This window comes from Clinocottus analis, unplaced genomic scaffold, assembly GCF_023055335.1.
Source record: "Clinocottus analis isolate CAN_PGR_092001 unplaced genomic scaffold, fCliAna1.0.p SCAF_21, whole genome shotgun sequence".
NCBI lineage: Eukaryota > Metazoa > Chordata > Actinopteri > Perciformes > Cottidae > Clinocottus > Clinocottus analis.
In genome coordinates this window covers 11,924,573-11,936,763 of record NW_027175943.1, presented here as the reverse complement: position 1 = coordinate 11,936,763, position 12,191 = coordinate 11,924,573, and the positions used below count along the sequence as shown (strand labels likewise).

At 42.1% G+C, this 12,191-nt stretch overlaps 1 protein-coding gene across 1 annotated transcript; it reads left to right on the top strand.

The window, feature by feature from the left end:
* The first annotated feature begins 10,003 nt into the window (after positions 1–10,003).
* mblac1 (metallo-beta-lactamase domain containing 1) lies at positions 10,004–11,680 on the top strand. Its single transcript, XM_068587979.1, has 2 exons — positions 10,004–10,469; positions 11,175–11,680. The coding sequence occupies exons 1-2, from the start codon at positions 10,047–10,049 to the stop codon at positions 11,412–11,414; spliced, it is 663 nt and encodes a 220-aa protein (XP_068444080.1). The 5' UTR covers positions 10,004–10,046; the 3' UTR covers positions 11,415–11,680.
* The last annotated feature ends 511 nt before the right edge of the window (positions 11,681–12,191 follow it).

The window sequence follows — 12,191 nt, the reverse complement described above, 5'->3', positions numbered from 1 at the left end:
ACATAAACCTGTCAAACTTATAAAAAGTCATTCAATAAAATATGAGTTAGGATTGGAACAGAGCCACAACGTTATATTCATAAGCTGTTTTTTATTACTGATGTAACATTTTATAATCACCTACATTTTGAGTAGTTACAGTAATTAGATTTTTAAAAAAAATCCTTAATTTCTGTAAATGATTACAAATATATGAATTACTCTTATAAATTCTGTTACTCCGTTAATGCAACTAGTAACTTCCCAACACTGTTCACATGCAGTCTGTATTATTATTTAAAAAAAGTCACCTGTCAGAAAACGATGAAACGTTAACAAAACGTGGACATAGTGTGTCAATCCATGTGATACAATGATGACCTGTCCAGGTGTACCCATCTTAGTCTCAACAAATGCATTTGCTTTTGAAAATAAATGGAATGAGTAAAGGTGTTTCTTCAAAACAAGATGGAAAAAAAACAGTATTTTATCTCATTCATTTGATTTAATGTAACAAAGTGCAGCTATTCACAAGTGATGCAATAAGGTATAAAGTAGCGTGGTGATCCAATACTCTTATTTTACGATCAACTTTTGTGATCTAGTCATAAAAAATCACTCAATCACACAAATAATCTGATAGGAGGCTTTGATTGAAGAGAATGCATATCTTCATCACATCCAAATCGACATGTAATCCTACATGTTTCCATCTTTTACTGACATCTCTGCTGGTCTGATTTTAAGGACCGTGTTTGCATCCAGGTAGCCAAACACGGGGACGAGGCCGCGCCTGAAGGTATCAGAGAAAGTATAAATGTGAACCCTTCGATGGACGTCGTAAAACGACACCTGCCCCTCCGCCACGTCCACGTACACCCCGATCAGCCGGGGCGCGGCGGCCTTCTGCAGCTTGGTGGGCTCCTCGGTGCAGGCCCACAGACCGGAGGAGCTCTTCCACAGGGTCCAGTATCCTCTCCCCGGCGACATGGGGGACCTCTGCTTCCTGGGAGTGGACTCTGACATCACACCGATTCTCCAGCTGCCCATGGGGGACGCCTTTACCTCCCAGTAGTGTCTCCCCGCGGTGATGACCACGTCGCCCAGCACGCAGGGCCACTCGGCTAAAGGTTGGTGAGAGGGAGCGTCGGAACGCACCGCTGCCTCCTGGACCTGCAGGCGGTCTGAGGACACGGCCAGCTGGGACGGGCCGGTGCCGGCGTCCAGCCGGACAGACACTAGGTTTCAAATAGTATCGTTAGGGGGGACAGCGCTGGAGGATTGTTGGATAAAAAACTTATTCACGCTTAATCAGTGACTGTTTCACTGTTTTCTTCAGACTTTTCATTTTACTGTCTCTGTTTAATCTTACACACAAGCCCGGCATGTCTCCTGATAGCCATGAGACAGGAGTATCTGTACGTCTCTGTCTGAAAGATCGTGCAATTCCATTGTTATCACATCATGCCGAGGCCGATCTAAAGACGTAATGGTGGGATGAAGCCCTGAAGACGTCATGATGGCCTCGGTGTATTGATAACCTTAAGCTATTTAAAAAGGTAGCGCTTCGCTTATTCTTTGAGCAGTCTTGGATATGCAATTTGTCTCTCACATTGTACTTCTGACTCTGCTTCTTCCCGGCAAAGAATAAATGTTCTGATACATCTTTATAACAAGGATGCAAGCGGTATTCAGTTTGATTATTTTTTGTTTCGCAACTCATAAATTATTAAATGAAGCTCACGTAGATCCATAACGTATTTTATTCCATCTGTATATTTAATATTCTTCTTACTGTTAATTTTTTATTTTGTTTTATTACCGTTCGACTGTTTATTTATATTACTTGAGTTTTTATCTGTATTCACTTGTGAGCGATGCTGCTGTAATCCTGTAATTTCCCCACTGAGGGATTAATAAAGGATTATCTTATTTTATTTTATCTTACCTGAGGCACTCAGAATCCACTGCCACACTGAAAGACAATACAATGTGTATAAGTATGCAGCTTTCAATGCTGTGCGTAAAAGCAGTTTGATATTCATATTTGTGATCTTCTATAGATTCCTCTCCTTCCGTCCAAGCCACCTACTCCCGCTGTCTGCTTGGCCAAAAGGCACCTCGGCAGAGCACAAGCGGCATTGATCACAATCGTTTACATTGAACAGCGTGTTGAAAGCACTCCTCGACACACAGGAGCATCAATCCCTTAAAGTTAACAGTTCACATCATCAGTCTTTCCCCTTCCAGCCCACAGAAATCCTTCAGCTGATGACAAGATATCGTGCGCTCATAAGTCAAGGCTGAAGAAAGAGGAACTCAAACCTGAGTTAGGGATGTATCTGGGGCTTCCGGTTCCTGTCCTCCAGGCCTTTTGTTTGGTCGGCAGCCACAGCATCGACACGGCCTCCTGGAGAACAACACTCATGCTTTATGGTCTGTCTTACTTGACCAGAACTTACTAAATGAACATCACACTGAATTGAAGAAATAACTAGACATCAAGACATGAACCTTATGTTCACAATGTTTACTGAGGGAATAAATTAGGTGACAAGTAAAGTCATTTTCTCGTAAACTGCTTTTTAAAGGAGTCGCCCCCTGATCAACATTAGAAAGAATGCAAGTTCAAGGCACTTCCACTTCAGCTTTATAAAGAAAATCATAATTACACGGTCAGAGCCACCGGCGTAGTAAAAAGAACAAGATAGTCCACTTTGGGAGTGAAACCAAGTCAATGTTGACTTACCTAATGCAGCAAAGACCAGTTACGTGACAAGTGTATTTTTTTAAACAAGTACTGTTGTCTCGATAAACCTAAAAATGTAACTTTCCTAAGTTGGAAGTTTATTTTGAAAAGACACGTAGTCGGGAGTGCGGATGTGTTTCATTTCGAGGAGACTAAATGCTAAGTCTTGTGATTGTGCAAACAGACTTATGTCCCTACAACATGTGTAATATATACACACACACACACACACACACACACACACACACACACACACACACACACACACCTCAGTGTCCTCTGATAAGAGGGACCAAGCCACGAACTCCATCAGGGGAAGGATGGCGGCCAGCCGCGACTCCTTTGGTCCTCTGGGATACAGCAGCTTCTTCAGCTCCTCATCGGACACGCCGTTAGACTGGACACACACACACACACACACACACACACACACACACACACACACACACACACACAAAGCATTTTCAGAACGCTTCGGATTTGGTCTAAGAGAATTAAGTTTCTATGTCTCGCACGCACGCACGCAGGCAGGCACACACACACACGCACACGCACACACACACACACACACACACACACACACACAAACAAACACACACGCACACACACACACACCTCTTGGACATCCCTCAGCTCCACCGCCCACTGCTGAAGCTTTTCATTGTGTTTCTCCACCTCTGTTTTCTCTCTCTTTCCTCGGCCATCTTCTCTTCTTGTTGTCTTTTCATCCGTTGTCTTGGTTCCTTTTTTTGCCTGGGAGGAGAATGAATAATGACCAGAGAGATGAATGTGCAATCAATGCAGGACCAAAAGCAGGCTTTCTATAACTAATGCAAGTTTCAATACATTTGAAAAAAAAACACAGGAAACGTGCTTGATGAGCCTCAAGGACACACACACAATGCACGATGTGAAAGAATGTGGGACAGCGGAAGAACAATTAGTCTGAATACAACTGAAGCTGAACACAACATGAATAAAATATGGGGCATTCAATATTAAGCTTAATAACCATGTTTCGCTCCAGCGACTCGGCCCACTGGAGGATCAGACTCTTGCTGGTCTCCAGGCTGCTCGGCTCTGTGGCGCCCCCTTGAGGTGCAGCCTTCACACCGCCTCGCTTTCCCTATCGAGCAAAGACGGAAATGATTGTGAAAAAAATGATCATAATCAAAATGTGTATGTAATGCAATGGTGTAAGTATCACTGCGTCGTCAGATCTCTGTGAATTTGGACCATATAAGCTAGTACAGATGTACACATCTTCCACATTTATTTTCTGGGAGTCGTATCACAGGATATGACCTCATGTAAAATGGACTAACATCCATCCATTATCTTTAACTTTAACCGATTCTCCTGGTCAGGGCCGCGGGGTCACGTTCACTGGAAATCCTGAGTATTCAATCAACCTAAGCGGAACGTCTTTGGGAGGAAAATGAAGAACCCAAAGAGAACCCACGCTGCCACGGGGAGAACATGCAAACTCCACAAAGACAGCCCGTCATAGTCATGCATGCACGCACACTACCGTTCAAAGGTTTGAGGTAACCCAGACAAATTTTCGGTTCCTTCGCAAGTTCTGGCATGGAGTAGCCGTCATGTCTAATAACAAGAACTGACTGGCGAGTTTCACATGAAAGTTCTCTTTTTCTGGCAATTTTGAGAGTATGATGAACCCACAAATGTGATGATTCAGATACTCAACTCGCTCAAAGGAAGGCCAGTGTTGTAGCTTCTCTCACCAGCAGAACGGTTTTCAGCTGTGTAACATCATTGCACAAGTTTTTCTTTTGCACAATTTGTCTGCTAAGGCGATTAGCGAACACAATGTACCACGAGACCACTGGAGTGAAAGCTGCTGGAGATGAGCCTCTATACACCTGTGTAGATATGTCATTTACAACCAGATGTTTCCACCTAGACTAGTCATTTACTACATTTACAATGCATATAGTGTATTTCTGATTAATTTCATGTGATCTTAATTTCAAATCAGTGCTTTTCTTTTCAAAATAACATTGTTAAGTGACCCCAAACCTTTGAATGGTAGTGTATATTAGCTACAAACAGGATGTGCTGCGTACCTGGCGAATGTTGTTGACCTCGTCCGCCAGCTCACGAAGAAGCTGTAGGCACTCCTGCAGACTCTGCATTGACTTTAGATTCGGCTGGAGAGAAAGAAAGGTCATCCAGTGGGTCCACAGCGTCTTTCTTTCCCACTTTTCCCCGTACAATAACACACTGTTGCTCACCTTCGTTGCAGGAGGACCGCTCCGAACTGGACAGCTGTGTGACGAGTCTTCAAAATCATTGATCTTGTGGGAGCAGAAGCAAAACAACTCATCCTCAGTGACGATCGGGCCGCTTTCATGTGTTCACCAAACCTTCACGTCGTCATGTCATGTGACGTAGAGCTCACCTGGAATTCACGGAGGCTGGGTTTATTCCACGGTGCCGAGCTGGAAGCACAGGTCTTCTCCAGGGCTTTATACTGTAGAGCAGACAGGGATGTTGGATTAGTAACACACATAGCTGCAGTATGTGACAATGTTGCATTATGGGTGTGAAGGAAGCTGCCCATCACACAGGGAGAATACCTGCTTCCTGGTGAGCGTGGGCTTAGCCTGGGTCGGAGTACTCGCTGCCATCCTCCATCCAAAGTCAGCAGCCGGTAAAGACATGTGACAAACATTAAACAGATGCCAGCATGTGCAAGTTTTAAGACCTCGGCTTGACTCGGCAGAGATATCTGCCGTCTAGACCGGACAGGCCGCAGCTAGCTGGTTAGCGTGCTAATTTCAGTAGATATCTCGGTACATAAAGCTTCCAGACCAACGTCAACACTGTAACCGCCTCACATTCTGGTAATAATTATATATATATATTTTTTCCTTTTCTTCTTTAACTAAAGTCGTGGTCACATCCGAGACATATACCTTTCACGGTTTGGAGTTGGATGCATGAGTTTGCATCCTGTTAACGATACCTCTCTGTCCTCTAACCCCAACCTGATCCTAACCATCACCGTGTGATTTTTGTCCTGCGTAGATATTGTAGATGTGCACTTTTTATGAAGATTGAACGTTATGAGGCATTTCAATGGATGTCAAATGGCAACGCTTTTGATGAGAGATGGGATTAAAAATTATCCAGAGTGTCATCCCTGAAGCGATCTCCATCATATTCTGGTTGCTTCTAGTCTGTTGGATCATCAGGTATTTTCCTACAGGAGTCCCTTTCAGCCGAGACCACACTAATAATGCAGGAAGCTTTAAAACAGTCCAGTTCACACGATCACCATGAACCTGATAAAATAGTTCGTATCAACTTTTAGTCTAGAACATCATTTTAAAACGATCTCTCCGTTACAATTTCATTAACCTACTGACAAAATCCATGTTGGTGATGAAACAAATCCCCTTTTTTTAAAACTTCAATATAAACAGAACTGATATTACACACTAGCGCCATCATGACAACCCACTCTGTGCTACACAACACAATAATGAACGCATACCATCGGTCATTCCTCTATGGATCAAGCTTTCTGTAAACTTAGAAAGAGTCGAATGTGACGATCAAAACGACTTACTCACTGCTCGAGACGTGTCGCTTGTTGACCTGTGAGATGAGAATCTTGTCACTTTATTGGTGTTTGGACTTGAGACTTTGGTCCTCTTTTTTATTACATAGTTTACCGTCACCTCCCACAATAACAACTAAATGTCGGGCAAGTCCTGACTGAACGCTCTCGGCCTCCCACAACATTAACGAGTAGAAACAAAGAAGTATTACAGACGTTCAGCAGTTATTTCAAAACAGTATTTTAACATGTTCTGAGCCGCAGACCAAGAGAAAGCTTTATAACCCTATGAGTCTTTTATATTCTACAGATAACATGTTATGTTAATATAATATCTTTAAATGTGACTGCCTTGGGGAAATACTTTTAACAAACACAAGAGGGTAATTTCTCTGATGTTTCTGGCTCTGACCGCAGGGGATATTTTATCATACTGCCAAGAGTCAACAGTTTGTTGGACACATTCATAACATTGTTCATGTTATGGTGAAACAGCTAAAGTGAGATTATAGTTTAAGTTGAAAACTCAGTTGCAGCCGATCAATACCTTCTCAATATGTTGTGTTTTACGAGACTGCATGAGAGGACAGACATTAATCATTATGAGTATTTACAAGATGTCTGCAGATTTTTAACTAGCCAGACTGTTGGCTTTCGCTCCTTTATTTACTTATGAAGTCTTTATCGTCAGTCAGAATTTTTAAACTTCTGCTTCCTTTGTCTCAAAGTCAATTGTCTGAATGTGTTCTTGGTTCGAGGCCTGAAATAAGATCTTACAAGCTGAGGATTTTTTGACGTTTTGTTCTGCGATATAAAAAGTGCCAGTAAATGATAACTTCCTGTTTGGCAGCAAAAACACATCCTAGTGTGATCCTCCAGTCCGTATGGAGTTTAACAGGCTACATACACTATAGTATGACAGATGATAATCTGTCATACTGTTGTGTAGCTCATTATTTTTAATAAATTATGTATTTTGTTAACCACATTTTAACAAATCCCCTTTTGGAAATGACATCCAATGGTATTATTTACTCAAGAGACAAATAACAACAGTGTCTCTGTACGTACCTGGTGAAAAGAGAATCCTCAACATGAGTTTAAAGATGCAAAGGGTGTTTGGATCTTTGGATATATTTTATGAATCGTAATATATTTTTTAAAACGAGAAAAAATATGATATTCTGCTGGATTTTAATCGGGCAATTTATGTTTGCCTTTGCTGGAAATGACTGGAGTGTTAGGAACGCCGTTTCTCTGGAGCGCAGCAGAAATGTGTTAATGGATAATCTGGTTTTACTGGAGTTATGGAAATAAGGAAACGTCCTCATTTTGAGAACATATGCAGTTATGGCCGGTAGCTGATAAGCATCCAGGGATATCCACAGAGAAACAGAAGTAGCCAGCGAGCCTGATGGCCGCCACTGTGGACCCAGAACTAGGGCTGCAACTCATGAATAATTTGAACAATTTGAATAATTAATCAATCGGTTGATTATTTTATCGATGAATCGGATAAAAAAATTAAAAAAAACATTCATTGCAACCTTTTATTACAAAAAAAAATAAAGAATTTATAAAGAAAGAAAGAAATGCCAATCAGAAAACTTAACGGGATTAGTTTGAATGTCAGAACTTGTGCACACACGCACACACGCACACACTCACAGACACACACACTTAGAACTTAGAGAACAAGAGATGAGAATTCCAGAACTACTCAACCGATAACTTACCTAAACAAAAGTTATTAATGTGATATCGAACAACAAATCAAACCACAAATCTAAGCAACACTTCCTCTGCATGTCATGAAGCCACATCATACCGGACTTGTTGAACGCAGTTCGGTGTTCTGCATCTCAGAGGAGACATTTACACATTGCTTCTCTTGAAGCCCCCGTGGTGTTTTAAAACGAAGAAACATGGTTTCAATAAGACGCTGTGCAGCGGCTCAAACAGCGAGCTAACGACAACGGTTAGCCTAGCTGCTAAGTTATTGAAGCGACCATGTCGTGACATAGCAGAGGATACAACGGGCTGCACCAGAACCTCCTGGACTCAACTCTGCACTCAAACATCTCTGCGACTTATTGAGTGGCGTAATAATAGCGCAACACAAGGAATCGATAATGAAATTTGTTGCCAACTTTTTTTATAATCGTTTTTTATCGATTCGTTCTTGCAGCCCCGACCCAGAACAGCAAACAGCCAAGTGGTGCCTTAAAGAGTTGAATAGGCAACGGGGGCACTACAGTATTGATCTTACTTTAATCTCCATTTGCCAAATTTTTAGTGGAATATTAAGGATGATTCAAGTATGAGAAGTGATTACTTTACAATAATATATGCTCTGTAAACTCTAAAGATAGAGATCCATGAAAGACCTTGTCATCAGAAGCTGGGCTGTTTGAAGGAGAGAGATATATATAGACATATATATCCTTCAATCTATATCGATATGTGTGTGTGATTCAGAATTGTTTGTTTTATTCAATACTATCATCAAATAATTACTTTATTTACCTAATTATATACAATGAATATCTGGACATTAGGTACAAAAATTGCATTTATATGACACTGTTACGCCCCCTGGTGGCTCAGAGTGGGACGAAACATAAAGGCAGCAGGTGTTGGCAAATGGGGGTGCAGTCACACCAAACCTCAAGACACAAAAGTGATAAGAAAGTATTTATTTACACACAAAAAAGCAACACAGGGAACAAGGACTTTCAGTGGCACCAAAGAAGAGAGCATAACAAAAACCCACGCCCCCCTTTACAGGTGCTGTGCGAGTACAGTGGATAGTGCTCACTCTTACCTGGGGTATTAACAACAAGTAAACCTACTTGTATGTAACATGTAAACCCCGGGGTATCTTACCTGTCCTCATTGACCCTGCGCACACAACAAAAACGAATTAACAAAGGCAACGAAGAAAAAACAAAAGTAGGCTGCTAACAAACTAAAGTAGTAGAGGTTAACAAAACACAAACAATAAACAAAGCAGTATTTAACTCGCACAGTCAGCGCTCGACCAGCGGTCTGACACACCTTAAGCCAACGACAACTAACCCAAAGTGACCGACACAAACACACTGAACAAACACATGACTTTAAAGGGGAATAGTTGATTGGTGATTGGGAACAGGTGTGATGATAATGACTGGAACCAGTTGTGCACGTCTGTGAAGTATGAGAATGACAAGAGGAGGTGGGGGGACAAAGCAACAACACAACACAAAACAGAACAATACAATACATATACAACACGGTACATAACAAACATGTATCAAAACCAGTAATAATGTATTAAACAGGCAGACATAAAAACAACAAAGGATGCAACGACACATTTCTCCATAATTACATATTTATGATCACATTTGAATGAATCCAAACGTGATCTGCAACATTCAAGTAGACTATAGATCGGAACTAGCAGGAAGTATTTTTTTTCTGTAACTTCCTGTTAATACTTTGAAGGCAGCTGAAAACTGTCCGACTTGATCGCAGTTTTTCAAGGACACCTCCTGTCTCTCCTCTCGTCTGGACTCCAGGCGAGAAGCAGCTCCAACGAGCCTATTATCTCACAGTGCATACTCCGGTACAGTAGGTGGCGGTATGCACATTGTACGCAACGGCTGCAACCTGCGATTAAAATCAAAGTAGCAGAAGAAGCTGAAGAAGAGGAGGCACGTGCCCGTCTCTGCTACCCTGTTGCTGTGTATGGCGACCGATGGTGAAGTGGTCTGTGGGGGGTTCAAAGTCGTCCCCCTCTCAGAGTCCCAGGCGGACTTCCCGGGTCAGCCGTACTCCGTGTCCGTCCTTAAAGTCGGATACTGCCTCCCCCAGACCGACGGGACGTTCAGGGCCGATGGGACTATCACCCTCATAACGGGACCCAAGACCATCCTGGTGGACACCGGCGGACCGTGGGACCGGGACTTCCTCCTCCAGACGCTGAAGAAGAGGGGTCTGGCGCCGGGGGACATTGACGTGGTCGTGGGGACTCACGGACACTCGGACCACATCGGAAATCTGAGTCTTTTCCCAACAGCGGCGATGATTGTGGGTTATGACGTCAGTGAAGGGGACGCGTACCGTCCCAACAAGCTGGCAGACGGGCACGCGCACTGTATTGACGAGCATGTAAGTCTCTGGGGGTTTAAGGGTGAATGTAGTCTAGTAAAAGACTAGTAAAACTACTACTGCTACTACTACTCGTGTAGGCCAGTGAAGGCACCCCTGGGGCTACTTAAGATTTAAAATAAAAAAATACTGTATATTTGAAATTAGCATAAATTCAAACATCTTTTCAAAATAGTTATATTATACATATTCTATATATAACTTTAAGTTCCTAAACTGAATTTTATATTTTCTATATTAATCAGACAGTGATGGCACGGAGCTGTGTATTACATAGTTTTTTCAACCAAAAATACTTTGCTCTGGTTGTTGGCAGCTGGTTTTGAGGAAAGCTTGACTAAGTTATTAAAAAATTATTAAAAGAAAAGATTATAAAAATAAAAAGGATAAGACTGAATTTAGGATTCTCTCTCCCTCTCCCTCCCTCAGGACTGAAGCTGAGCTGAGACTAAATCTAAAAATTGCTGACAAAGGCAAGAACTCCTAAATCCGCTTTATTGGCCAGGTATAAAAGGCATTTTTATCTTCCTTCCCTGTGTACATACACATAAATAGATGTGAACCTACAAAAAAACAAACAAAAAAAACTGGAGCTGGAATAAATATGGGTGTATTCCTGTGACAGGGTTCCTCTGTTTACATCTGGCAGTGGGATGTCCTGCTGGGTTCCTCTGAGGCTCTGACAGCGTCTCCTCTCTCCTACAGGTGTCAGTCGTTCCCAGTCCGGGCCACACGGGACAAGACGTCAGCGTCCAGGTGATGGGAACCACAGGGGGCACAGTGCTCGTTGCCGGGGACTTGTTTGAGTGCTGCTCCGACGAGGACAGCTGGCGGGAGCTGAGCATGGACACTGCAGTGCAGGAGGTGAGCCGCCAGGAGGCGCTCCGCACCGCTGATGTCATCATACCGGGACATGGACTCCCGTTCAGAGTCCTCAGGGACTGATGAACCCTTAAAAGAAAAACTTCTATATATATTGTACAGAGATATCTATATTTTTGATTTGATCACTAAAAAAATGAGCATTTGAACACTGTGTGAATTACATACACACCTTTTTCCAGTTATTTAAGAAGTCTGAGAGTTTAAGAGTTTATTTCCTTCTCAGAAACAGACCCAAGAGATTGTAGCTCAACACAAGACAGACGGATATTTGCTGTGATGTTTGTTTATACATAGTGAGCTCGTAATAAACTTCAGTTGTTGATGAATGGACCCGATAGATCACTGGTGGTCAGATACGAGAGAACGGGCCGTGAGCAGCCAGCGGCTCTGACGGAAAGATAACGCTAACGGATAACATAATTATTAACTTCAGACAGCAACACTGTGTTTGAAGAGAATCTCCACAACAAAGAGGAGACGGCCCATTGTTCTTCTCTGTCAGCTTCTTAGAGGATATCCATCCTCTCCTTATTTGTTTCCATGTTTTTTTATATATAGTAGACGATTTAGTAAAATGAGTCCAAAGCTTAAGGCCAGACATAATTTTTCCAACAGATAAGATTTAGTTTCATTAATCCTGAATGAAATGATTGTGCCAGAGACTGATAACAAGATGACGAACAAACTATAGAGGAACCATAAAAAGGTTTATGAACAACAGAATACTGAAGATGAAAACATGTCAATTCATTCAGCATCAACACAGATAGATTAATTAATTGTTTGTTAATAATTTATAATAATTGTCTACGTCTGTGTTTGAGTTGGTATATATTC

Bases quoted from the DNA above. Each gene is read 5' to 3' on its own strand.
- mblac1 (XM_068587979.1), top strand. From the start codon at position 10,047: ATGGCGACCGATGGTGAAGTGGTCTGTGGGGGGTTCAAAGTCGTCCCC. The intron at 10,470-11,174 runs GTAAGTCTCTGG...TCTCTCCTACAG, and splicing joins CGCACTGTATTGACGAGCAT to GTGTCAGTCGTTCCCAGTCC.